Source organism: Lemur catta, chromosome X (genome assembly GCF_020740605.2).
Source record: "Lemur catta isolate mLemCat1 chromosome X, mLemCat1.pri, whole genome shotgun sequence".
In the NCBI taxonomy this organism is placed as follows: domain Eukaryota; kingdom Metazoa; phylum Chordata; class Mammalia; order Primates; family Lemuridae; genus Lemur; species Lemur catta.
The window spans coordinates 20,823,679-20,850,928 of record NC_059155.1 but is presented as its reverse complement, the minus strand read 5'-3'; the positions used below and the strand labels follow the sequence as shown (position 1 = coordinate 20,850,928).

The window sequence follows — 27,250 nt, the reverse complement described above, 5'->3', positions numbered from 1 at the left end:
GCCACCGCGCCAGGCTGCAGTGCATGCAGTATTTTAAAAACTTCATGTAGGCAAACTACAGCCTACTGGCCAGTCGCCTGTGTTTTGTAAATAAAGTTTAACTGGAGTCCCAGGACTGGGGAGGCAAGTGAGGCAAAGTCATGCAAGTGCAGGTTAGCATCCATCCTGTCTTTATTTTAGATTTTGATCATTTCTTCATCATGCATTTTTGCGTTGCTTTTGTGAAGGAAAATAAAAATCTCAGGACCCTCCCATCCCTCCCCCACACCCCTTATGTAAAAATGAAGGTCAAGTCCGGAGGCTGAGTCATGCAACACCCCCTTCCAAATGAATGGCTGTTTCTAACAAGCATCAGCCCATCCCCAAGGCAAGGTAAAAGGCCTCAGACACCTGCGAAGGACAGTCCCCACAAATCATTCCTAAGAAAATTCCTTGCTGACTTCCCATAAACAAGGACTTGCAAATTGTAACTTTGTCTAAGTCTAGTTCCCAAAAACTAAAGTCTGTTGTTTCCACACTGATAAAGGTTGATTACAAGTTTATCCTCCCACATGCAGAACAGAGACAAGATCATTCTTCCACCTACCCAGGGACATTTACATAATTGATGCTTCCTTCACTCCCTTTGTCTCTTGGAACGTTCACCTTATCTTATGTAAAACATAGATTTCCTGGGCCTCACAAGAATGTAACTATTTACCTCTCTCCCCACTCCCCACCCCTATATTTTTTAATCCTTTAATCCTTCCCTTAAATACTAAATTCCCAAATTCCCCTTTGGAAAAACAGTCTCAGATTTGTCTGTGGTTTGTGTTTTTCCTGGCTGTGTCCTCAAACTTTGGCTTAATAAACCTCTATTGATTGAGACCTTTGCCTCAGTCCCTTGTATTGGGTTGTCACTTTTGAGTTTTTAGAATACTGCATCAAAAATCATTTATCTTGATTACTGAGTTGTTTGGAGCCAAGGCGAGTGCCTCACTCTCCTCACCCTAGCCTCCACTGCTCTGGAGCTTTGCCAGTGAAGCTGGAGGAAACTGGGGGAAACAGCAGAGCCAGGACACTGCCAGCACGCACAGACTCTGGTTTGCAAATACAGTTTAACAAAGATCTTGCTAGGAATTGGCCTGGGAGAGTCCAAAGGACTGGGTTGTGGGTGGGGAAATGATTTTAGCCCAAAGGCAAATATACAGGTTGTACCCAGAAGGTTAAAAGGCTTAAGAAGGTTAAGAACTAGGTTGATATTTGACTCCCTGGACCCCAAGTAAAATGCTCTTGGATTGAATAGATTTCTGAACTCCAGAAATGTTTAGAGGAATCAATATAATTGTTACTAGATTGGCAGCCATTGTGTCAATGGACAGTTGCTTACTGAGCCACGTTATCTATGCACTGGGTAAGCATTTGCCACACATGTCCTTAAAAACCTTCTTGTTAGCTTAGGTGCACTCCCTCAGATTCAGAACAGGAACAGATAGTGCAATGGCAAATCTCATGTCTAAGTAATCGTAACAGTGTTTACAAAAATAAAGATAACTGTTGAAAACTGCAACTGTAACTGAACTTTAGGTTCCCAGATTTCAGAATTCCCAAAACCAAAATCCCAACAACAGTCCTTTGTAAACTGAAGGCATAGTGGACATATCCCTCGCTTTCCTTTTCTGCCCTCTCCCACCTTCTCTAGATTTGCCTGGTAAAGGACCCAATTCTAGGGTTCCTCTAGGATTCTTAGGCCCTTCCTCTATAAGTACGCATTGCAATTTTTTAGTCTTCCCAAGAACCCCAGCAATCCAAAGTGATGCACACAAACTGTAGGTGTTCCAAGGAGCAATTTTGAATCTGGCTTTGTTGATCCTGGGGAAAATCTTTGACCTGTGCTAGTCTGATTATAACAGTGAGGCAGCTGGATACAGAAATGACCTTGCTGCACAGTTTCAGAGAATGGTAGAGTATATCCTCTGAAGGTGATAGTCACTTCTCTACTTCTAGTGAGTAGAAGCAACAGCCAAAGCAAAATTCTACAGAGGTTTTTATTTGGAGGAAGGTGGTTTTTATAATGCATTTCAAAATAAAACTCAATTTTTTTTCTAGTTTGAACTCCTGACATTCTGATTAATGCATTTCTATTCAAATGTTAATCACTCCTCATTATACCTCCCCATCACACTCATGTACCCCTTTTCTACATGTGACCTTTCCCTGGCCACATCTGCTACTGCACTTGAGCGTGATGCCCCTACTGTGTTCTATTCCAGAGTTCTTTTACCATTTCAAGCACTTCCCACATTTATTGTTTTGTCAGATTTTTTTTCTCCCCGCAAAAAAAAAGATGATCAAATAATTACATAGAATTTGTCCCTTCTCAGTCTTTGGGTGACTAAGTGTAGTTTTATTGAAGATTAATTACAAGATGGGTCATTTAAAAGCAATTTCATGCCACCACTTGGTATTTTGTTGAATCCACTGTGAGCTGGACCTCCCCTAGTTGCCTTTTACTATGTGTACTACAAGGAGTCAGATGTTCTCAAAAGTGTCAAGGTCATGAAAGACAAAGAAAGACTGAGGAACTATTACAGATCAAAGGAAACTAAAGAGACATGACAACTTAATGCAATGTGTGATCCTCAGTTGGATCCTGGACCAGAAAAAGGACATTGGTGATACTCTTGGTGAAATTCAAATGTCCGTAGATTAGTTAATAGTATGTACCAATACTCTTCTTGGTTATGGTGCTTATGTAAGATGTTAACATTTGGAGAAGCTGAGTAGAGGATATATGGAAATTCTTTGTATCATTTTTGCAACATTTTAAAAAGTCTGAAAGTTCAAAAAATGTTAAAAGAAAAAAGGAGAAGAAGAAGAAAAAAGAATCCAGGAGCAAGAGCACAGGAAAAGGCCGGGCGCGGTGGCTCACGCCTGTAATCCCAGCCCTCTGGGAGGCCGAGGCGGGTGGATCGCTCGAGGTCAGGAGTTCGAGACCAGCCTGAGTGAGACCCTGTCTCTACTAAAAATAGAAATAAATGATCTGGCCAACTAAAAATATATATAGAAAAAAAATTAGCCAGGCATGGTGGCACATGCCTGTAGTCCCAGCTACTCGGGAGGCTGAGGCAGTAGGATCACTTAAGCCCAGGAGTCTGAGGTTGCTGTGAGCTAGGCTGATGCCACAGCACTCACTCTAGCCTGGGCAACAAAGTGAGACTCTGTCTCAAAAAAGAAAAAAGAGCACAGGAAAATAGAGAATAATATTAATAATGAGATGATGATGTTGATAATGATATGTGGCTGGTAAATTCATCACATAGTGCTGTGTTAGTAATTATTGCATTTTTGGAGCTGTGTAGAATACAAGTCTAATAAAGAAAAAGGAACTAAAACTAAGGCCATGCCTAGTAATTCTCAAGAAAAAACAAGGAAGAAGGTCAGAAATGATACCTAAGCATTCAAATATCTATGTACCAACACCCAGAATATGGGTAATAAAATGAATGTAAAATTTTAATACAAGGAGGAACATACAATTTTATAGGCATGGTTCAGACTCGGTAGGATGGGACTTCTAGCTGGTGTCTGGAAAAGGAAAGGTAAACTTGGTTCAGAGAGATACTATATAGGAGGAGAGAGGAGCAGTAATACATCAAGAAGATATAACCAGTAGTTCATTGGCTGGAGGGTGAAAAGCATTAAGTGAGAATAAAAGGGAAAAATGAATGTGATTGTAATTGTGGAAGTATATGAGAGACTGCTCAGATAGATAAAAGATATGAATAGTACTTCATAAAACTGTCACATAGACCAGAAAGGGTGATCAGAAACATAGACCATCTGACTACCCACTGGAAATTTCATTACCCTGATAGCAACACATCTGATAAATTCTCAACTCTCTTGCTGATACAGTGTAATTACAGTTATCACAAGAATGAAGAAGGAATAAAGTATATTGCTAAACTTGGCTTAATCCTGATAATAAATATGGAGGATCTGGTTAGCAAAGTGAAAGTGACATGAATCTTGGGGAAAGTGACCATCTGGATCACCCATTAAGCCAAAAAAAAGCTAGGTATGGTCACATAGGTTAACTAACGTGTGTGTGTGTGTGTGTGTGTGTGTGTGTGTGTGTGTGTGTGTGTGTGTAAGGTAGGGAGAGGGATCCAAAATGAAAATTCAGAAACATACAATTTGGAAAAGTTTCAATGAGAAATTAAAAAGGGAGAGGTAGCTAACAAATTAGTGTCCTTATACATTATTCTCTGATGAGCTCAGATTTTAAAAAGTACATGTATAGATGATAGAAGGAGGGCTAAGGCTTCCAAGGACAAAGACTGGAGTATCACAAACCTCTAGGGACTGAGTCATAAAGGCTAAAGTCCAGAATAAACCCAGGCTTATAAAATGAGAAGGACCACAATAAAGTGTTCTAATGCTCTATTTAGTGCAAGGCATTTAAGGATGAGGACATACAGCTTAATGGTAGCATGTGTGAAAAAAGAGAACCAGAGGTCTTAGTTGACTGTGAGTTGACAATGTCAAAAAAAATACCAATGAGTCTTGAGTTGGATGAAGAGAATAGTACTGAACACATCAGAGGGACTTCCACTTCCACTTGGGTCTCTGCTAGCTGGCCTGTAGAGTTTTATGTTCAGTTCTGGATACCACATTTAAGAGGACATTAAGGAACTGGAACAGGCCAGACGTGGTGGCTCACGCCTGTAATCCTAGCACTCTGGGAGGCTGAGGCTGGAGGATCGCTCAAGGTCAGGAGTTCGAGACCAGCCTTAGCAAGAGCAAGACCCTGTCTCTACTAAAAATAGAAAGAAATTATCTGGACAACTAAAAATATATATAGAAAAAAATTGGCTGGGCATGATGGCACATGCCTGTAGTCCCACCTACTCGGGAGGCTGAGGCAGGAGGATTGCTTAAGCCCAGGAGTTTGAGGTTGCTGTGAGCTAGGCTGATGCCACGGGACTCTAGCTCAGGCAACAGAGTGAGACTTTGTCTCAAAAAAAAAAAAAGAAAGAAAGAAACTGGAACATATTCAAACAAGGCAATCAGGAAAGTGAAGTGTCTATAAATCATGTCCTGTGTGAAATGGCTGAGTGAATGAGAGACATTTAACTGGGAGAGAGGTTTGGGTGAGGTAGGGACATCATAGCTGTCTTCATTATTGAAGGACTGTCTGGTAGAAGAGAATTAGGCATTCTATATGGAATTAACACCAGCTGGTAGAAGTTTCATGAAGGTAGAATTCAGCTCAACAAGAAATTACTTTCTAAGATATGAGCTCCTTAAAGGGGGAATGGGTTCCTGTATGATGTGGTGAACTTGTTACTGGAAATGCTAAAAGTTGATGCAGAATACCCACTTGCTAGGGTCGCTGTAGAGGAGATTGCTGTGTTGGTTGGGAAGAGAGTTCTACACCCTTTCCGATTCTAAGATCGTATGGCTCTACGCTTTTGTAACCATAAGATTGAATGGATTTGGGTATCTGGGTTTGGGAATCTGGGGCAAAATAGAAAGAGAGAGGTAATTTAGCCTAGTGATTAAGAGCGTGGGCTATGGAGCCAGACTGCTTGAGTTCAAATACTGGCTCTGCCACTTTCTAGCTGCCAGGCCTTGGGTAAGTTGCTTAACCTCTCCAAACTTCGATTTCTTCATGTGTAAAATGGGAGTGATAGTTGTACCCATACCTCAAAGGACTGCAGGGACAAGTAAATGAGATAATGTATGCACAGAACAGCATTTGATACTTTTGATTTTATTTATATTGGGAAAAATACTAACTTAGGTTGACCTACTCTGAATTTTAGTGAACAGTTCACCCCAGCCCAAGTATGGTGGTAAGCCAGTTCTCTGTCCCAGAAGGACCCTACCTATAATTTGGTAACCATATCAGAGACCATTTAAGCAGGATTTATTTCCCTAAGAGGCACCCAGAAAAAGCACTCTCAGTTTTCAGACCTGCCTTACATTTCCAGTATGGAAGATGTAACATCACAGTTGTGTTTGTAGTATAATTACTGAGGAGAAAACAATGCTCCTCATTTGTGGGCCAATCTTCCTGTGTCCAGTCTCTCACTGCTCCAGCTCCTGGAACAGTGTTGCTCGTGTTCAGTTTTCATCACATCCCCTATGTTGCACAAGAAACTAGTGACTCCCCTTTGCTTATTGGATCAAACCTGAATTCCTCAGCTTAGCATTTGAAGCCCCTTTTTCTTCCCCTCCCCGCAATACTTGGAAGAATTTTATTAATACTTCTGGCAGGCTTAGAATGCAGTTGATGGATTCCAGCCCTGCGGTAAGTGCTTCAAACAAAACAGTCTTATTGAGGTATAATTATCATACAATAAAACTGTATATAGAGTACACAATTTGATATGCTTTTTTCATATGTATACACCTGTGACACCATCACCACAATTAAGATAATCAATGTATCCATCACCATCCCAGATTTTCTCGTGTCCCTTTGTCATCTCTCCATCCCCAAGCAAACTTTGATCTACTTTCTGTCACTATTGACTAGTTTGCATTTCCTAGAATTCTCTACAAATGGAATCATACGGTATGTACCCTTTTTTTTTCCGCTTTGGTCTGGTTTCTCTCACTTGGCATACTATTTTTTGAGATTCATCCATGTTGTTATGTATATCGATAGTTAATTCCTTTCTATTGCTAAGAAGTATTCCATTGTATGGCTATGCCACATTTCATTTATCTACCTATCAGTGGATGGACATTTGGGTCATTTCCACTTTTTGCCTATTATGAATGACACTATACAAGTTTTTGTGTGGACATATGTTTTCATTTCTGGGATATATACCTAGGAGTGGAATTGTTGGGGCATATGGTAACTCTCTGTTGAACCACTTGAGGAACTGCCAACGTTTTTTCCAGAGTGATTGTACCATTTTACATGCCCAACAGCAGACTATGAGAATTCCAGTTCCTCCACATCTTGAGGCCTTGCTTTTTTTTTTAGATCAAATGTTTTTATTTTTATATACACATGTAGGAAGGAAAATGGAAGTGATTTCTTACCATTTCATTGCAATTGTACACATATAAATTTAACTACATTTTAAAAAGCCATATTAGAAATATTTGGTACACTTTAATAAATTTCTCCAAGCTGTGACTGTCTTCAAAACCTGTACATAATATGTTTTGCTCTGTTGATCTCCAACTTTAGTCTGTATAAGACTAAATCACTTTATGGGAAAAAAATTTATATATATGTGTGTGTGTATATTTTTTTCAGGAAGTTTGGCATAACACCCAGGATCCCCCGGTGAGTCTACTGAAGATGGAGCAGAGATTCATATTTGATAAAGATAAATAACAACTTCTGATTTCAAAGGAAACATAATGTATACCTGAAATTTTATTTCAAGTTTCCTTTTAGAAATGTGAGCAAAAAATATTTATTTCAGGACCTAATATGTCATATTTATTTTCTGATGACTACTCCAGCTTTATGTACTTTCCTTTATGTCAAACACACACCCCTGTGTTTCCATCATCACATTGTAATATTTTAGTGCATAAATAACAGCTATCCAATGCACCTGACTATTGTATCAATTAGGTTTTTTTGTATCAATTAGTTTTTTTTTTTTTTTTTTTTTGAGACAGGGTCTTGCTTTGTTGTCCCAGGTTAGAGTGAGTGCCGTGGCGTCAGCCTAGCTCACAGCAACCTCAAACTCCTGGGCTTAAGCGATCCTACTGCCTCAGCCTCCCAAGTAGCTGGGACTACAGGCATGCACCACCATGCCCGGCTAAGTTTTTCTATATATATATATTTTAGTTGGCCAGATAATTTCTTTCTATTTTTTAGTAGAGACAGGGTCTCGCTCTTGCTCAGGCTGGGTATCAATTAGTTTTGAATGTTACTTTTATTTTTGGCTATAACAATAACAAAAGGGAGAGGTGCAAATGACTGAAGAAGGTATTTTTGGTTTCTACTACTAGATTATTTCCCCTATTTCTAGCCCTTCTTTCTCCAATCTTCTATTGTTACACTTGTTCCCCCCCCTTATTGTATTTGTGATTAGATTAGAAGCACCTGTATTATGGTGGCATGTACCAGGGCTTCAAGTCAGCATGCCTGGGTTCAAGTCCCATCTTGAGGCCTTTCTTTAGCCACCATCTCCTCAATGTTATTTTTGTTGCTTCCCTCTCCCCCAGAAGTTTCTTCCCGTCCATTCCTTTGGTGGTCTCATTCAGTCCCTTGGCTTCAAATGCCATCTCTCTGCTGATGAGACCCAAATTTCTATCTCCAGTCATCATTCTTCCCTGAACTCCAGACTTGTCCCTATTATCCTGAAATAATTATCAATGGTGTTCTGGTTATATTAATTTCCTATTGCTGCTATAACAAATCACCACAAACTCAGTGGCTTAAATAACACAAATTTATCATCTTATAGTTCTGTAGGTCGCAAGTCAGACATGGGTCTCACTGGGCCAAAATCAAGGTGTTGGCAGGGCCATGTTCCTTCCTGGAGGCTCTAGGGGAGACTCCATTTCCTTGCTCATTCAGGTTGTCGGCTAAATCCAGTTCCTTGTGGTGTAAGACTGAGGTCCCGTTTCCATGCTGGCTGTCAGCTGAGGCTCATTCTCAGCTTCTAGAGGCCACCCCCATTCCTTAACCCCCGGGCACCTTTGTCTTCAAAGCCAGCAATGGCGAGCCAAGTCCTTCTCAGGCCTCATTTCTCCTGCCCCTTGTTCCATCCTTGCATCTCTCTGACCTACTCTTCTGCCTTTCTTTTCCACTTTTAATGACTCCTGTGATTAGAATGGGCCTACCCGGATAATCCAGGATAATCTCTCCATCTCAACGTCTGTAACAGTAATCACATCTGCAAAGTCTCTTTTGTCATGTAAGGCAATGTATTCACAGGTTTTGGGGACTAGGGTGTGGACACCTTCGAGGTGCACATCTGTGACGCTGCATATGCCCTGCCTTCAACCTGCAATGCCTTCCAACCTGTTCTTGACCAATTAGTATCCCCTCACTTCCCTCAAAACTTAGTTCAAGACTCACTACCTCCCCAAACCCCTGCTTGTACTAATCCCTCTCTCCTATGATGATCCCTTTAATCCTTTATTCAGTAAGTATACATTGAGCTCCTCAGCAATCTTGTAAACAGATGATACTACATTGTCATGCCTTTGCTTACATTTGCTTTATAATCATAGTCATTTCATGTATGTAGGTATGTTTCATTCCTTAAAACCATAAGTTACTCCTAGGTCAATATTGCATCACACTTCTTTATAATCTTCCTAAAGTACTTAGTCCAGTGTGGTGCTCACTGCCAGCCATAAAGCAGAAAGGCCTTCATACCCTTCATACCTCTAAGAAAATGAAAATCGCTGTAAGGTTATTTTAGAAACAGAACTAGAGCTTTAGAGTTGTTCTGAAATTAGAAAAATGAGGCATATTCTTTTGCTCACTTAATTTATGGAACAAAAATCAAAACCACAGCTCAGAAAACATTCCTGTGTGTGACAGCAGCAAGAGCTTAGCTATTTCTTAATACTTGTATAATACACAGAAGATATTACTATGATGAAATAAGCTAAGGTCAGGATTTTAGATTTAGTAAAAAATAAAATAAAATAAAGTAAAAATTGTTTTGCAGCTTTCAGAACTTTTGGAAAAGTTCTTTGTTTCAAGAAAAATAAAGAGTAACAAACATGAACTATTCATCCTGGGTAAAGAATTTGCCACCCTCCACACTCTAGCAGATTAGGCTACAGATGAGATTTTCATGTGTGCATTAACTGCCATTCCCCGTAAAACAGTCTCCCATAGCAGTTGGAAAAATGAGTTATTCTGGTATTTTTAAATAGGACAAAGTTCTGAGAGTTTAAAGATTTGGCCAGTATGTATTTAACCATAGTTTTATAATTCAGATTAGTGATAAATGACCAAAACATCATTTTTCTTTTCTTCCTTTTTTTTTTTTTTTTTTTTTGAGACAGTCTCGCTCTGTTGCCCGGGTTAGAGTGCTGTGGCATCAGCCTAGCTCACAGCAACCTCAAACTCCTGGGCTCCAGCGATCCTCCTGCCTCAGCCTCCCGAGTAGCTGGGAATACAGGCACTCGCCACAACACCTGGCTAATTTTTCTATTTTTAGTAGAGACGGGGTCTTGCTCTTGCTCAGGCTGATTTTGAACTCCTGAGCTCCAGTGATGATCCTCCCGCTTTGGCCTCCCAGAGTGCTAGGATTGTAGGTGTGAGCCACCGTGCCCCGCCAATACATTTTTCTTTGGAAAATAAAATAGGAAAAAATACTTGCAACATACTGAAAACTTTAACTTAATGTTAGATATTAATGAATTTTTAAATACACAGATAGGCACTATTCAAAAGGTACAGTTATATAAACTTTACATAGAATTCCCAACTTAGAACAATCCTAAATTTGATTTTTAAAAAATTTGGTACACACGATTAGCCTAGGGTGTTTTTATTCAGCTACATTTTTTTGGGTGCATGTGTCAAATGTTCCATTCGGTCCTTTCTAGGCAACTGGGACATCTTGTGAGAATAACTTAAGTTGACTAAATAATTTATTTTCAAGGTAGGCTTGCAAAGCAAGTTCAAAAGGCAGAGAATTCAGGCCATTTGAACTGTACATGACTTCAATCCAAAGAACACCTTTGGGGACAAGAAGTTTCTAAGCTTGGGATGCTTCAAATATCAGTACAGAAGGATGGCTGTACTACGATAGTGATAACTTTTTTTTTTTTTTTTTTTTTTTTGAGACAGAGTCTCACTTTGTTGCCCGGGCTAGAGTGAGTGCCGTGGCATCAGCCTAGCTCACAGCAACCTCAGACTCCTGGGCTTAAGCGATCCTACTGCCTCAGCCTCCCGAGTAGCTGGGACTACAGGCATGAGCCACCATGCCCGGCTAATTTTTTTGTATATATATTTTTTAGTTGGCCAGATAATTTCTTTCTATTTTTAGTAGAGACGGGGTCTCACTCTTGCTCAGGCTGGTCTCGAACTCCTGACCTCGAGCGATCCACCCGCCTCGGCCTCCCAGAGCTAGGATTACAGGCGTGAGCCACCGCGCCCGGCCTATAGTGATAACTTTTAAATGTTACACACTTTCACTTAGTTTCTGATAAGGCATAATTTACACTGTGGTGTGTGCACGCAGAAGTCAGCAAAGGTTATGAGTGAAGAACAGTGGTAGTGGGAAGCTTCAGGTCAAACTGAGTGAAACTAGGCTGACACTGGTCCGTGCAAGCTTCGCATCGACTGTAAGTGACCCTGTGGCTGAGCTCACGATGTGGTATCTGCTCAGCCACTTCAACTACATGTTGCTTTGAGATGTCACAGCCATGCCCTTTCTTTGGTGTCATGTTTCTATTCAGAGTGTAAATCACACATTTTATTACTGCTAAGTTTTTGTTATAAAATCTGGTGGAATGCTATCATGACACAGTAGTGTTGGGAAACCTCCTCATGGTGCAGGTGTTCACAGGGACATCAGTTTGGGGCTCTCAGGGGGTGAATGGTCAAACAGTCTCATTTCCAAGAGCAGCAGACAGGAGTAGCCTCTCATCACTCCTCATGTGCACAATTAAGACCCTACATTTGGCCGGGCGCGGTGGCTCACGCCTGTAATCCTAGCTCTGGGAGGCCGAGGCGGGTGGATCGCTCGAGGTCAGGAGTTCGAGACCAGCCTGAGCAAGAGTGAGACCCCGTCTCTACTAAAAATAGAAAGAAATTATCTGGCCAACTAAAAATATATATACAAAAAAAAATTAGCCGGGCATGGTGGCTCATGCCTGTAGTCCCAGCTACTCGGGAGGCTGAGGCAGTAGGATCGCTTAAGCCCAGGAGTTTGAGGTTGCTGTGAGCTAGGCTGATGCCACGGCACTCACTCTAGCCCGGGCAACAAAGTGAGACTCTGTCTCAAAAAAAAAAAAAAAAAAAAAAAAAAAAAAAAAGACCCTACATTTATCTGTGATTGCAACATGCCTTCAGTCAGTGCACTTCCAGTTCCATGCAGTTTCACAGAGTTGGTTTTTTAGACTTCAGTTTTCCAGTTTTGAAGAACTTCTTTAATTCCCGCAATTCCTGGGGCTGCAAACTCTGATCCACCCCTGGCATCAATTTATAGCTCAGAGGAGACACAATGTAACCATTCTGGTAAAGACAGATTCTCTTGCAGAATTCAAAGGTGCTAAACATAACTCCAAAATATGGAACTATCTGTTAAAACATAAAATGAAAATTATGTTAAACTCTTAAAAAGAAAACATCAATGTGTCTGCAATCAACTTGGATCAGGTTAAACTCAGACAAAGGCTGTGCAGAATACAACATGGTAACTCTTTGGAATCAGGGAAGATGACAAAAAGAAACATGACATGGTGTGGGCGGGTAGGAATGACAGAGTGACAGAAGAGCATGCCCTGGGGAAATGCTGGGTTTGGATTCACATGCATGTAAACAATTAGACACTGCTTGTCAATACACGCTGGCCCTGACTGAAATAATTTACATGCCAGCTAGTACAAGGTTAGTCCAGAGTTCTTAACCCTTTTTTTGGTCTTGGAGTTCTTTGGGAATATGATGCACGTATGCACACACACATACATTTTTGCATATAATTTTAGGATAGGGGATTAGGTTCCCCTTAGGGGCCCATGAACCCCCACATTAGGAATCTGCACACTAAATGCTCAGCTCTTCTGGGACGGGGTATAAGATACCCCACCACTGTACGGGGTCCCCTCTCTTCGGGGCTGACAGCCAGCCTGCCTTCACAGGCCTTGAGCTACCATCAGTGCAAGAGGAGGTTTTTCATGCAAAATGTGGCAGGGTTGGGGAGGACAAAGGAAGAGGGCAGAATTAAGAGAGGCAGAGAAGAAGCAGAGACCGGCCACTCCTCTCACCTTCAGCAAGTTGGCTGTCAATCCATTCCAGAGCCCCAGCACTCCTTGGGTCTTCACTATCTGCCGGAAGCAGTCCGAGGCTCCTGAGAAATGGACATCTACTCCTCCACGGTGGGGAAGGAAGGGGCTCTGAGCCTGGCAGGAAATAGAAGGTGGGATGGGGTGATTTAAGCGCCAGGAAATAAATGTCCAAGTCAAAGTCACCAGTGTCTCAAGTGTGAACCGTGTGTTTTCTGTTCCTGGCCAAGATGATGTCAAAGCATGGCTGCCATAGGGTTCTTCTTGTTCCATGGGCTTAGAATGGATATCAATATGCCATAGAATCATGATACCCCATTCACACTTTTGTGGTTTATTTTGCTTGGAAGGAAGCAGGCATTTGGGACAGACTCAATTTTGTATTTACATTCCCTCCCAACCTATGCCCTCTGGACATGATAAACACACTCCCCGTGCCTTTGACCTTTTTTTAGTGTTCTCCTGCTTCTTTGCTTTAACTGATCCCTCCCCTGTGAAGCTCCTAAGAGGGGGCTGCTCATTTCCCCACATCACAGAAGTCCCAGGGTGGGGAGCAGAGTGATGGTGACATGTGTCTAGTTCCCTGTCTTTGTTCCCAGACCCTGCCTCCTTCATTCTGATGCCAAAAGTGCTCACCTGGGGCTCACGTCACTGAACCACACTCCTTGTCCTGCTATCATCTACTTACTGATCTCCTGGCTACTCTTTCACATTCACTGAAGACTGTGACACCTGGTGGCTCCCCCTCTCCCAGCCTCACCATCATCGTAGGTAACTTCGGCACCTATAAAACAACCCCTCCCACAACCAGTTTCTGGACCTCACCTTCAGTGATCCTCACCTTCCTACCACTTTAGCCACCCCTCCTTCGGTCACCCCACGGACTTCCTTGCCACCTTTACAACTATCCTGACTGAACCCTGTTATTACCAAAGTGCTCCATCTCGGAAAGTAACTTCTTTGTCCTACCAGAAAAAGAATTTATGATCAGATGAAATGGCTTTTTGATATACCATCTATGCATAAAATTAACACTACTTGTCCACTCTGATAGGGACATCCCCTCAGAGCTGGCTTTCAGAAATGGTGTTGAGTTTAGCTTAAACTATGCACATGCTTTGGTTTGTTACTAGAAGTGTCTAGCTGGGCCTGTATGATATTCTGTTGCAATGGAACCAAGATTTTCCATGTGTGGGGGAGGCAGCATAGTACAACATTGAGAAGCACATAACTTTGGAGTAGAACAGGTTGGGTTCTAGTCCTGGCCTCATCACTTATTGGCCATGTGACCCTAGGCAGCTTGCCTGACCTTCTTGAGCCTCAGTTTCCTTATTTAGAAAATGGAAATAGTCCCTGCTTCATGGGACTGTTGTGAGAATGAAATGAGAAGATGCACATAAAGCACTTAGCAGTGCCAGGTGCACAGTAAGCACCAATCAATAGAAGCTGGCGTCGCTATTACTGTTCTATAGAAAGTATCCTAGATATGGAGCAAATCCCTTACTCTACGTATTAGCCCTCATGTGTACTTCTGAAATCTTCCACTTCAGAAGTGCTGTGACCATAGTGTCCCCACCCATGCAGTTCCCTCGCTCCCTCTTCCAGCTAGTTATACTCCTTCTGATCATTAACCCTTCGAGTAACTTGCCCTCTCCTTTATCTCTAAGGCCACCAGTTCCCTACTGGCTTCCTCCTTTTTAATCCTTGCAGCTCTTTTTTTGCCTCTACTCTCAAAGTCCTTGCCCCTTGTCCTTCGACTGGTTCCCACCCACAAACCCTCTCTGCTCCCAGCTGCTCAAGACGAACCCACACAGGGGCAGACTGGGGCTGCTGAAGCTTCGTGGCCTCTCACCTCGGCCGGCCCTTACCAGATCCCTCAATGCTCCCACCCCGTGCCCATTTCGCCCACTGTAGCCAGGTGACCTGGCCTGCTAGTTCCTGGGGCAAACAAATTATACAGGGGCTCAACTTTTGCTTCTTTGCACATATGTCTTTTCTTCCCAGCCATGCTCTGCATCTCACACCTTTGAACTCCTCTTGGGCACCTTTCCCAAGAGACCTGCCTTTCCCCCTTAGCAAACCAATAATCTCAAGTCCCTTCCATCTCAAAAGCAGCTCTTTCCTCCCATCCTAAGTTTACCCTTCAGATACTGCCCAATCTCTCATTCCCAAATTAACACACGGTACAGAAACCTTGTTTCGGTGTAAAGTTCTAGGAGTCTGAACACATGTATGGGTCTGTGTGTCCACAACCACAGTCAGGATCCAGAACTGTTACCTCCCCAGCCCCTGCTAATTCTCATGGGCCGCCCCCTTATAGTCAAGGCCTGCCCCACCCATACCCCAGGCACCCCCTGATCTGTCCTCCACCCCTATAACTTTATCTTTTGAGGATGTCATATAAATGGATGCAGAACCTTTTGGGACTGGCTGCTTTCACTCAGCATAATGCCTCTGAGGTTCATCCATGTTGTTGTGTTCAGCAATAGTTCGTTGATTTTATTGCTGAGGAGTATTCCATTTTGTGGATCTACCACAGTCTGTTTATCCATTCACCTACTGAATGTCATCTGATTCCCTTTTCATTTGTGCTTTCTGAAACAGTTGTCTGCTCTGGCTGACTCCACTTCCTAACCCTCCACTCAGGGCTCTGCACATTCATTGCAATCTGGCATCTGTCGCTGTTTCTCTCTATTTTTTTTTTTTTTGAGACAGAGTCTCACTCTGTTGCCCGGGCTAGAGTGCCGTGGCGTCAGCCTAGCTCACAGCAACCTCAGACTCCTGGGCTCAGGCCATCCTCCTGAGCACAAACGTTCTGCATGTGGGCTTTAGCATCACACAGACCTGGATTGGAACTTTTGTCTCTTCTACTCACTAGCTATTTGATCTTAAGTTCCTTAATTTCTCTGAGCTTCAATTTCCTCATTTCAAAAATGAGGATGATAATACCTACCTCTTGGAGTTGCCATGAAAATTAAATGAGACAATTAAGAGTGCCAGGAACATAAGTGCTTAATAATGTTAGCCATTATTAGTAGTAAATAGGTATTTCAGTAGGCTTTAAAAGCAACTTTTTTTTAGTGAAGAGTTTAAATATCTCTATAAATGTGCTGTTTATATGATTACTTTGCTTACTAAGCCCTGGGTTATTAGAATTTTAGGTTAGTGGCATGCAAATTAACGAGGTTTCATAATTCTTTATTTTATATTAATGATTATTGTATCTGTCCTCATTAATCCAGATTGAAGGATCAATTTTCCTTTCTTTTTCCTTTTTTTTCTTTTCTTTTCTTTTTTTTTTTTTTTTTTTTTTTTGAAACAGTCTTGCTCTGTTGCCCTGGCTAGAGTGCCGTGGCGTCAGCCTAGCTCACAGCAACCTCAAACTCCTGGGCTTAAGCAATCCTACTGCCTCAGCCTCCCGAGTAGCTGGGACTACAGGCATGCGCCATGACGCCCAGCTAATTTTTTTTCTATATATATTTTAGCTGTCCAAATCATTTCTTTCTATTTTTAGTAGAGACGGGGTCTCGCTCTTGGTCAGGCTGGCCTCAAACTCCTGACCTCGAGCGATCCACCCGCCTTGGCCTCCCAGAGTGCTAGGATTACAGGCGTGAGCCACCACGCCCGGCCTCCTTTTTTTTTTTTTTTTTTTTTTTAGACAGGGTCTCCCTGTGTTGTCTGGGCTAGAGTGTAGTGGCATCATCACAGTTCACTGCAACCTCAAACTCCTGGGCTCAAGCAATCCTCCTGCCTCCTCAGCCTCCCGAGCAGCTGGGACTACAGGCATGCACCATGACGCCTAGCTAATTTTTCCATTTTTTGTAGAGACGGGGTCTTGCTCTTGCTCAGGCTGGTCTTGAACTCCTGGCCTCAAGGAATTCTCTTGCCTCAGCCTCCCAGAGTGCTAGGATTATAGGCGTGAGCTAAAGGATCGATTTTGTATGCTTTAAATATAGAATTCTCCATCAAGGTGAAGGGTGAAGCTTTTGGGTTAGGTCTTCTCTTTGAGGTGCAGTAATAAGCAAACACCGACCAGAGTATGAGAAACAGAGCATGAAATGGACAAGCCGAGTCTCCCAGCCTGGAGTTACAGTAGCCAAAATGGTCAGGGGTCTTTGGTGAACATCTTACTTTAAAGTGTTTCCGTTAGCACTGTTCAGACCCGGCCTCCTTTCCCTCTTACCTCTTCAGTAAAGAACTGTTGCCAAAGAGCTATTAAGCCTCTTTTTCCCTTAGAAAAAAAATCTGCCTAATCACAAGACTTCAAGTTCTTCCTGATAACATAAGACTGAAATATTGGAAAGAGGAAATTATGTCCATGCAAGGTTACTTATAAGAAAGTAACCTTCTTATTCTGCTATGAAATAATATTATTTGATTTATCTTCTGCCAGTTTCTGGTAACCTTCTTATTCTGCTATGAAATAATATTATTTGATTTATCTTCTGCCAGTTTCTGGTAAGAACTCAAAAAGCCCCGAGTCATGAGTCAAGGTAATCTTTCTGCAACCTGGTGCCCCCGACCACAACTAAAACAAAAAGACGCTAAGTTACATGAGTTATATACAGGTCAATCAATTAATATAATCAACTTGTGACAGATCAAGGGCCATCTGTATTCAGTCTTAGGACCTTAACAGTCTAGCAATTTCTTTACTTCACTCCACCTCCGCAGCCTGGTCCCCAGTGCCCATGCGGATCGTCGCAGAAGCTTCCTTAGTGGTCTCCTTGCCTGCTCCCTCTAATAGTCCATTCTCTACAGTAATTAAAAAAAATAAGATCCTTTTACTCACTTGCTTAAAATTTTTTAATGACTTAACATCACACCAAGAATAAAATATAAATTTCTTACTGGAGCCTATAAGCTGTGGTGGTAAAATGGTACTAAGTGTTTAACACCTGCTTCCCTGGAGGAATATTTAAAAAGCTCTGAGTTGTAGTATGTACCAATTTCCATAATTTAAATACTCCCACCATGGCTGGTTTCAAGCTACCAAATATGAGGTCAATTAGCTCCCAAATTTCCTGGAATTTAACAGTCAGTTAGTTCCCCTAAGCCAGTAGGAATGGGCTCCAGCACACACTGCTTGTAGGCTACGAGGCCCCACGTGATCTGCCTTGCCCACCTTTTCAACTTTGTCTTGGGTCACTCTTTTGCTCATGTGCTACACTTCAACTGCACTGGCCTTCTTTCTGCTCTCCTCTGCCTGATGATTTCCAAATTCCTATCTCCAGCTCCTATCTCTCCTCTGAGCCACAAGACCATGTAACCAACTACCTACTTGACATCTCCACTCAGAAGTCTAACAAACATCTCAAACTTTATAATGTCCCAATCAGAACTCTTGATTATACTCCACTCCAATCCTGACTGTCCTCCAGCTTTCCTCATGTCAGCAAATGCTACTGCCATCAACCTACTGCTTGGTCCAAAAACCTGAGTCCCCCCCTTAAGTTTTCTCTGTCTCTTTCTACAACCTAATTCATCTACCGGCCAAGTTCAAGTGACTCCAAATGTCCTAAACTATCCTCATCCTAGTCCAAGTCCAAGCCACCACCATCTTTTCCCTACACTACTACAACTGCTCATAGCTGGTCTACCTGCCTTATTCCCCATACAGCAGTCAGCTGATGTGTTCAGGTTACTCCCTTGACTTCAGCTCTTCAGTGGGTCCCCACTGCCCTTGGGATAAAGTCCAGACTCTTTGATCTGGCTTAGCAGGCTCTCCATGACCTGCCCTCTGCCTAGTTCTCAGTCTGATCTCCTGCTACTTCCTGCATTATATTCTATGCGTCAGATATTTTTCAGGTCCACTGCCAGTATCTTGCCATCATCTCTCTTGAGCAAGGGCCAGTTTCCTTACCCATCCCCTGACCTCTCCAATCCAGTCTCCACATTGCAGCCAGGTACCCTTCCAAACTCATCAAAAGCTGCCAATGTTTTGCTCAGAAACTTTCAATAATTCCCAACTTTTCAAAGAAAATATTTCAAGAAGAAACGTTTTCCAAAGAAGTTTTCTAAAGAAAAAAACCTAACAGAATCCAAAGCCCTTTACAACTTGGCCCCTCCCTACCTGTTGTCCCAGTATCATCCCAGTATCATTTCCCACTACCACCCTGTGATGATTAATTTCATGTGTCAACTTGGTTAGGCCACAGTACTCAGATATTTGGTCAAACACCAGTCTAGATGTTGCTGTGAAGGCATTTTTAATTTATTTTAAAACTTTTGTTTTTAATTATTATGGTACATATTTAGATGGTACTTGTGTATATATTTATATGGTATATGTGATGTACCATACAGGCATACAATGTAAATTAATCAAATCAGGGTAATTAGGGCATCTATCACCTCAGGCATTTATCATTTCTTTCTGTTAGGAACATTCCAATTTCACTCTTTTAGTTATTTTAAAGTATACCCTAATTTGTTGATTATAGTCACTTTGTGCTATCAAATATTGTTCATTCTGTCTAACTATATTTTTGCACCCATTAACCATCCTCACTTTATTCCCCCCTCCCTGCTACCCTTTCCAGCCTCTGATAACCATCATTCTACTTTCTGTCTCCATGAGATCAATTGTTTTAATATTTAGCTCCCACATATGAGTGAGAACATGTGAGATTTGTCTTTCTGTGCTTGGCTTATTTCACTTAACATGATGTTCTCCAGTTCCATCCATGTTGTTGCACATGGCAGGATTTCAGTCTTTTTGTGGCTGTATAATGTTCCATTGTGTGTATGTACCATAATTTCTTTATCCATCCATTTGACAGACACTTAGGCTGATTCCATATCTTTGCCACTGTGAATAGTGCTGCAATAAACATGGGAGTGCAGATATCTTTTCAATATACTGATTTCCCCTCCTTTGGATATATACCCAGCAGTGGGATTGCTAGGTCATATGGTAGTTCTACGTTTAGGTTTTTGAGGGACCTCCATATTGTTTTCCACAGTGGTTGCACTAATTTACATTCCCACTAACAGCGTATGAAGGTTTCCCTTTCTCTACATTCTTGTCAGCATTCATTATTGCCTTTTTGATAAAAGCCATTTTTTTTTAAGACAGAGTCTTGCTCTGTCACCCCAGTTACAGTGCAGTGGCGTCATCTCTCCCTCTCTTCCTCCGTCCATTCCTTTTCTTAAAATTTACATACCTCCCTCTCTTTTTTAAACTTTTTATTGTGCAAAATCTCAAACACATACAAAAGTAGAGAGGATAGTAAAATGAACACAAAGCTCCATCACCCAGCTTCAACAATTAGCAATACATGGCCAATCTTTTTTTATCTCTATCCCACAAGACATCATTTCAAGTCATCTGATTTATAGATTATTAAGGATTATTATGTTTCTCTAAACTATGCCTCCTTAAAATATATATATATATATATAAACACCATTATCACACCTAAAATTTATAATTCCTTAATATCATATATCTAGCCAGTGTTCGCATTTCCTTGTTTACGTTATAACTGTTTTCCAGCGTCTTTGTTTCAATCAGCCTCTCTCCCTATCTTGTGCTCCCTTAGCTTCTTGTTTAGGCCTCTGTTGCGACACACTCTACCTTGTATGAGTTAAGCGGGTGCAAGTCTTAATGCTTCCTTCCTAGGCAGCAAGCTCATGGGAGCAGGCACGCGGCCTTCCTCGTCACCCTAGCTTTTCAGGGTCTGCTTCCTTTCACTGCATATACCCCACACCCATTCAATTTCAAATCACTTTCCTCTCAATGTCAGTGTCACTAGTAGCTTTATCCAATGCAGCTGTTTGCCTGTGAGCAGCCTCACATAAGCCACAAGGATGGCCATGAAATAAAGAAATGGCCAATGCTGACTAAGTGCTAGGTGTCAGGCATCCCACTGAGTGCTTTCTATGTACCATCTCATTTAATCCTCACAAAAGCCTCATGAAAGAGGTAGTATTATCTTATCAGCCTTATTTATTTATTTATTTATTGATTGATTGATTGATTGAGACAGAGTCTCACTCTGTTGCCCAGGCTAGAGTGCCATGGCGTCAGCCTAGCTCACAGCAACCTCAAACTCCTGGGCTCAAGCGATTCTCCTGCCTCAGCCTCCCGAGTAGCTGGGACTACAGGCGAGTGCCACCATGCCCGGCTGATTCACGATTATTAATGTTATTGTTATCATTATCTAAACTTATAGAAGAGACAAGTATGCTGAAGACCAGACCAACCCACTACACTGGAATGCTAGATAGCCATTTGCCCAAACTCTATCTTATTAGTAAAGAAAAATGAAATATGCCAGACTAGTCACAAGGACCTGAACTTAAATCCTCCTCCTACACAAACCCAGACAACTATCCCTTAGCTGTCTAGTCAGGACCCACAGCTCCCAGGATGAGCACACTGGATTCTGCAGCCTGGCATCTGAAAAAATCAGGAGAGCCAGGCCTGGCTTTTTCACCACCTGTATTACCTCACCAAGTTGTTTAACTCCTTGAACTTTAGTTTCCTCACATGTCAGGTGAGGAGACTGAAACTACATGACCCTGAAGCCTGTTTCCAGATCCCATAATCCAAGCTGCTGGCCCAGCTCTGTGCTCCTTTCTGCCTCGAGGACGTCAACCCTGCCATTTCCTCTGCCTTGCTAAGTCTGTCTTATTCATCAGAATTAAACATCACTGCCCCAGGGAAGTCTTCTCAGGTCTCCCCCACTAAATCAGGAGGCTGTTGGATACTTCTGATCACACTATACTTTTCCTTCATGGCACTTAACACAGTTTGTAACGATTTGGTGTATAATTATTTCTTTCACAGACACTCCCGCCCCCAGCCGCTCCATCTCCCAGACATAAACACTAGGAGGGCAGAAGCCACATTTGCTGTGTTTATGGTTTTATCCCCAGAGCTCACCGATGTGCCCAGCACACAGTACAGGTGCTTAATACATACTGGAGGAAAGAAAGAGCAAACTTCCGGTAGATAAAAATAAACAACAAATACCTAAAAGCAAACCACTTGATTGTTTCGTGATAAATTCCATAGAGGCCTTCCAACGGAGGCAACAATTTGGTTATTCATTCTTTCCATGAGTACTAAAATAATTAAACAATATTGATACAGATGTAAAACACATATGCCCTTTGACCAAAGCAAAAATGCTAGGAATTCATTCTACAGATAATATGTTACAAGGATATTTGTTACCACATTGTTACTAATAGCAAAAGATTGGAAATCATCTAAATGCCCACCAATAGGGGACTAGTTAGAGAAATAGCATATCATACTATGCAACACTGTGTCACAATTTAAAAATATGTGGCAGCTCTAACTGGACTGATATGAGATCATCTCCAAATGATGAAAAAAAAACAGGGTACAGAAGACTATATGTAATATACTGCTGACTACCTAAAAACAGAACATAAATGTGCATGTTTTTGTGGATCTTTGCAAAGACCATCTTTGGAAAGACAGAGGTAAGACACTGCTAACAACAGTGTTGCCTCAGGGGAGAACTGGGTGGCTAAGGGACAATGGTTGCAGAGACTTACTTTTCAGTGTACACTTGTGGCACCTTTTGGATTTTGCACAGTGTGCATGTGTTACCTACTCAAAAGACAGAATACTTCATTTAAAACAAGCATTGGCCGGGCGCGGTGGCTCACGCCTGTAATCCTAGCACTCTGGGAGGCTGAGTCGGGAGGATCGCTCGAGGTCAGGAGTTCGAGATCAGCCTGAGTGAGACCCCGTCTCTACTAAAAATAGAAAGAAATTAGCTGGACAACTAAAAATAAATAGAAAAAATTAGCCGGGCATGGTGGCGCATGCCTGTAGTCCCAGCTACTCGAGAGGCTGAGGCAGGAGGATTCCTTGAGCCCAGGAGTTTGAGGTTGCTGTGAGCTAGGCTGACACCATGGCACTCTAGCCTGGGCAACAGAGTAAGACTCTGTCTCCAAAAAAAAAAAAAAAAAAAAAAAAAGCATTAACAAGGAGAGATCGAAGAAAGAAAAGGGAAAAAATTAGTAGAGAGAGAAAAGAAAAGAGCCTTCCAGCTGGAGCACACAGGAGCTCGGAACCTTTGGCTGGTTATTTAGAAATAGCTTGCATCTTCTGTGGATGTGGAGGACACAACCTGAAGACCAAGCTGTCCAATTCCCAAACCATCTGAGGACATACATCCATGGAAAGTAGTTGTGGTAGAAGGCTTTTTGTTTTTTGGCAAATCCTCAGTAATCAAACAAAAAAAGCCAATCGTAGTGGAGTTAAAGGACCTTCATGGCCTGTGAACCACATGACCCATGTTTCCCTTGGCAGAGCCAGTATAGCTGGGAAGCACCCGGGCTCTGCAGCGGGGATGGCCGCACAAGGGGGTGTAGGCAGCTGCCTCTTGGCATGGCACCTGATCCCCTCCAGAGTGAATGCCTCCCATCTCAGCAGCAGGCAAGGGGATGACTCGCTGCTCAGAGAGCCTGCGATCATGGTGGGGGAAGCGAGCAAACAACAGCAGGTTAGTATTCAGCTCGACAGAGAGAAGAGAAACAGTTCCTGTGTGAACTATTAGGGGGTGGGGGTGGGGAAACCAAAAAGGCAGCTGGGCCCAACGGGAGAAAGCAATTGAGATGCAAGTGTGCAAAGCACGCTGAGGCCGCAGGAGCAGCATGCAGGGCAGTGGCAGCCAACTTTTAGTCACCTTGACTGGGGGTGACATTGGATAGGAAGGGTGAGGGAAAAGATTTGGAAGATGACAGTTTCCAGAAGGCTGGGAATATACAGGTGTGTGCGGTGCTTGCACACGGCAGCGTCTCAGGAAATGCCTGTTAAACTAATGAAACCAAAGAACAATTAACTCTCCCTCCCACCCCTCCTCATTGTTAGCCATAGAGATCGAGGGTCTATGGAGGTTCTGTGACCTCGGCTCACTTGTGTGTTTATAGCAATCATAGAAAACATAGAAACATACCAGGACTGGCTTTTATAGTTCTGATCAGGCCTTCCATGCTATGCATAGATTCTAAAGAGATGCTTGAAGGACGATAAACATAGCACCTCAGGCGTTATCAAGAGTATTTATTATGCACCGGTCGAGCCGAATTCAGTTTTCTCTGCAAGTGTATGAGGTAGGCACCATTCTTACTCCCATGTTTTATAGATGAGGAAGATGAGGCTCAGAGGGGTTATGTGGATGTACCCAAGTTCACATGGGAGTCAGGGTTGAGGCTGGGATGCAAAGGCCACACTGTTACCCATCAAACTAGTCTGCCCTTTATAGCCTTAAGGCGAACACAGCCATCAAAAACAAACAAGCGAAAGCTATGTGGAAAAAAGGAGGCGAAAATTGGTGCTTGGTCTCCAGAGCTGTCTTGAAGCCAGCGGAGGGGTCAGCAACCTCGTGTCTTCATACCCTTCTGACAGCAGGGGCTGCCTATGAATGCTCACAGCTGGCTGCAGGGCTTTCCGGGTTGATAGCAGGCCTTTTCTGGGACCTTCCTTTCCCTCTTCCCTACCTCTCTCTTCACTCCCACTCTGAGGGGGGGGAGGGGGAGGGGGAGCAGGAAGCTCCTGTCTTAGCTGCTGTGACTGTTTAGCTGGAGCTCAGAGCAGCCTGCTTAGCTCAGGGAGCCCATTTTAATTCCCAGACCTTTATCTCCAAAGGAATACGCCAGCCCAGGTCAGAAGAAAAGGGCAGAGTGATTTTAGGTTCAGTGGAATTAGGAAGGCTCCTCCCTACTCCCTCCTTGCCAGCCCTCTAGGGACAGTCTTGTTGCCATGATCAACAACTGCCATCCCTAAAGTATCTAGGGCACTCTATACCTTTGGAAAAAACAAAGGGGAGAACGTTCCTTTCCCTTTGGTTTAATAATGATACTCAAACAAGGCCACCTTGCCTAAGGTATGTCCAGACATCTACCTGGATTTGAAAAGCATCCTTTTTTTCTGACTGCCAAGGCAATGCTACTCACTTAGACAGAAGAGGCCAGACTTAAAAGTAAGATGACAGCAGGGAGTTGAAAATGGAACCAGCTAAAGGTAAGGTTCCCATCCTTTCCTACTTCCCCGAGAGCTCAGAACCCAGCGGTATTTATACTTTCAGACAAGTAATTCGGCTCTGTTAGAAAAATAGAGCTCTATTCCTACTGAGGATAGATGCTATGCCAACCAAGAAATGTTGAAGTAGGCAGAAAACGCAAAACTCTTTTAATACCTCCTAGCAGGGGTGATGATAGCAATTTACTCTCCCCTTCTGGGGCTTTGCACCTGCTCCCCGCAGGACTGAGAGAGCCAGTGGGGCTTTCCTCCCAGTCCCTCTGAGCAGCTGTGGTTAGCTCATGGCTGGCCAAAGGTCCATGGCTGCTGAATGGTCTATGCCTGTGGCTCGATGCTCTATTACAATCTGAGTCAAAGCCGCAAATACAGCCTTCCACTGCCAGGCTGCCAGGGACTAAAGCGAGCCCCTGGACAGCCTAGTTTTCCAAAGATGTTTTTTTCTCTCTAACCTGAGTTAACCATTCCCTGGCCAAAGCCAGGCTTATTATAGTCTGAATGTTTGTGCCTTCCCCAAATTCATATGTTGAAATCCTGACCCACAACATGATGGTTTTAGGAGGCAGGGCCTTTGGAAGGTGATTAATGAATAGGATTAAATTCCTTACAAAAGAGACCCCAGACAGCTAGCTCGCCCTTCCCATCCTGCGAGGTTACAGTGAGAAGTTACCATCTATGAACCAGGAAGTGGGCCTTCGCCAGATACCAAATCTACATTGATCTTGGACTTCCCAGCCTCCAGAATGGTGAGAAAGAAATTTCTGTTGTTTATGAGCCACCTAGTTTATGGTATTTTGTTACAGCAGCCTGAACAGATTAAGACAAGCCTCTAGGAATGAGCCCCTGTACTCTTGGTGGATAAAGGAAGGGCCTGAGCAAGCAAAGACCTAGGTTCACATCCCAGCCCCAGCACTTACTAGCTATGTGACTATTGGGCAAGTGACTTACCCTCTGTGCCTTGTTTCCTCATCTATAAAGTTGGAAGAATAATAGTACTTATTTCATAGGGTCAATAAAGAAGATTAAATGGGATAAAAAACTGCCTTGTGCATATTAAATGGCCAATAAATGGTAGTTATTATAATTTTTTAATCCCAGGGAAGGCTTTCCCGTCATCACTTCCCTTTACATAGTTTGTCTCCATCCTTATCCCTGAGAAAAGCCTCCCCACCAAAGGAGAGCAAAGATTTACATACATTCATTTAGATGTGGTCACATTTATGGAAAGCAACCAACTAACAAATACAGTTGACCTTTGAACAACACAGGTTTGAATTGCACTGGTCCACTTATATGTGGATGTTTTTCAATAAATGTAGTCAGCCCTCCATATGTGTGGGTTCCGTATCCACAACCAAACTTGGAATGTGAAACCCACATATATGGAGGTCTGACTTTTTGTATCCATAGGTGCTGCAGGGCCTACTGTGGGCCTGAGCATGAGTACATTTTGGTATCTGTGCAGGGGGCAGGGGTTATACTGGAACCAATCCCCCTGGAATACCGAGGAACAACTGCTTAACTTTGATGGTGCTATGATTTGTGAAGCACTTCCAAGGCACCACACAAAGCATTGGGAGGCTGGAATGAAGACGGTGTGTAAATCAAAATGGTGTCAAATTTTTTCCCTCCATCCTTTTAAGCATATTTAATATTCTCTATTAAATAGATAATAGAGCAATAATCAAGAGACACAGAGATGAAAGTATAGTTTTAAAGATGGCAAGTCAATGGGTCCTCCAGCATTCCTGTGAGCTGTCAGGCCTTGAATGAAGGCCCACATCAGTATTTATTGGTGTAGCGATTAGTTGCCAGTGGTAACAGATTTACATAATAACAAGTAATTCATTTAGGTTTTAAGTCTCCCCAAAAGCTTCTAGAGATCCCTTAATTAACTCTATCTACGTGAGCAAACAGTTACAAAATCTTTCTAAGATAAACTTCTAAGTCCTAAAATAAAGTTATCACTTAGCAGAAAGGCTAGATAGAAATATAGAAGCTCTGGCCGGTACGGTGGCTCATGCCTGTAATCCTAGCACTCTGGGAAGCCGAGGCGGGAATATTGCTTGAGCTCAGGAGTTCGAGACCAGCCTGAGCAAGAGCAAGACCCAGTCTCTATTATAAATAGGAAGAAATTGGCCAAACAACTAAAAATAGAAAAAATTTAGCCGGGCACGGTGGTGCGTGCCTGTAGTCCCAGCTACCCGGGAGGCTGAGGCAGTAGGATCACTTGAGCCTAGGAGTTTGAGGTTGCTGTGAGCTAGGCTGACGCCATGGCACTCT

The 27,250-nt window shown here is 42.7% G+C and overlaps 1 protein-coding gene across 1 annotated transcript in view; it reads right to left on the bottom strand.

The window, feature by feature from the left end:
- Positions 1 to 11,979: 11,979 nt before the first annotated feature.
- Positions 11,980 to 27,250, bottom strand: part of SLC25A43 (solute carrier family 25 member 43) — a 35,047-nt gene continuing 19,776 nt past the window's right edge. The window contains exons 4-5 of the mRNA XM_045538729.1: positions 12,925 to 13,059; positions 11,980 to 12,238 (exon numbers count right to left, since the gene is read on the bottom strand). Of these exons, the coding sequence (XP_045394685.1) occupies positions 12,038 to 12,238; positions 12,925 to 13,059 (336 nt within the window). The 3' untranslated portion in view covers positions 11,980 to 12,037. The remainder of the gene's footprint in view (positions 12,239 to 12,924; positions 13,060 to 27,250) is intronic.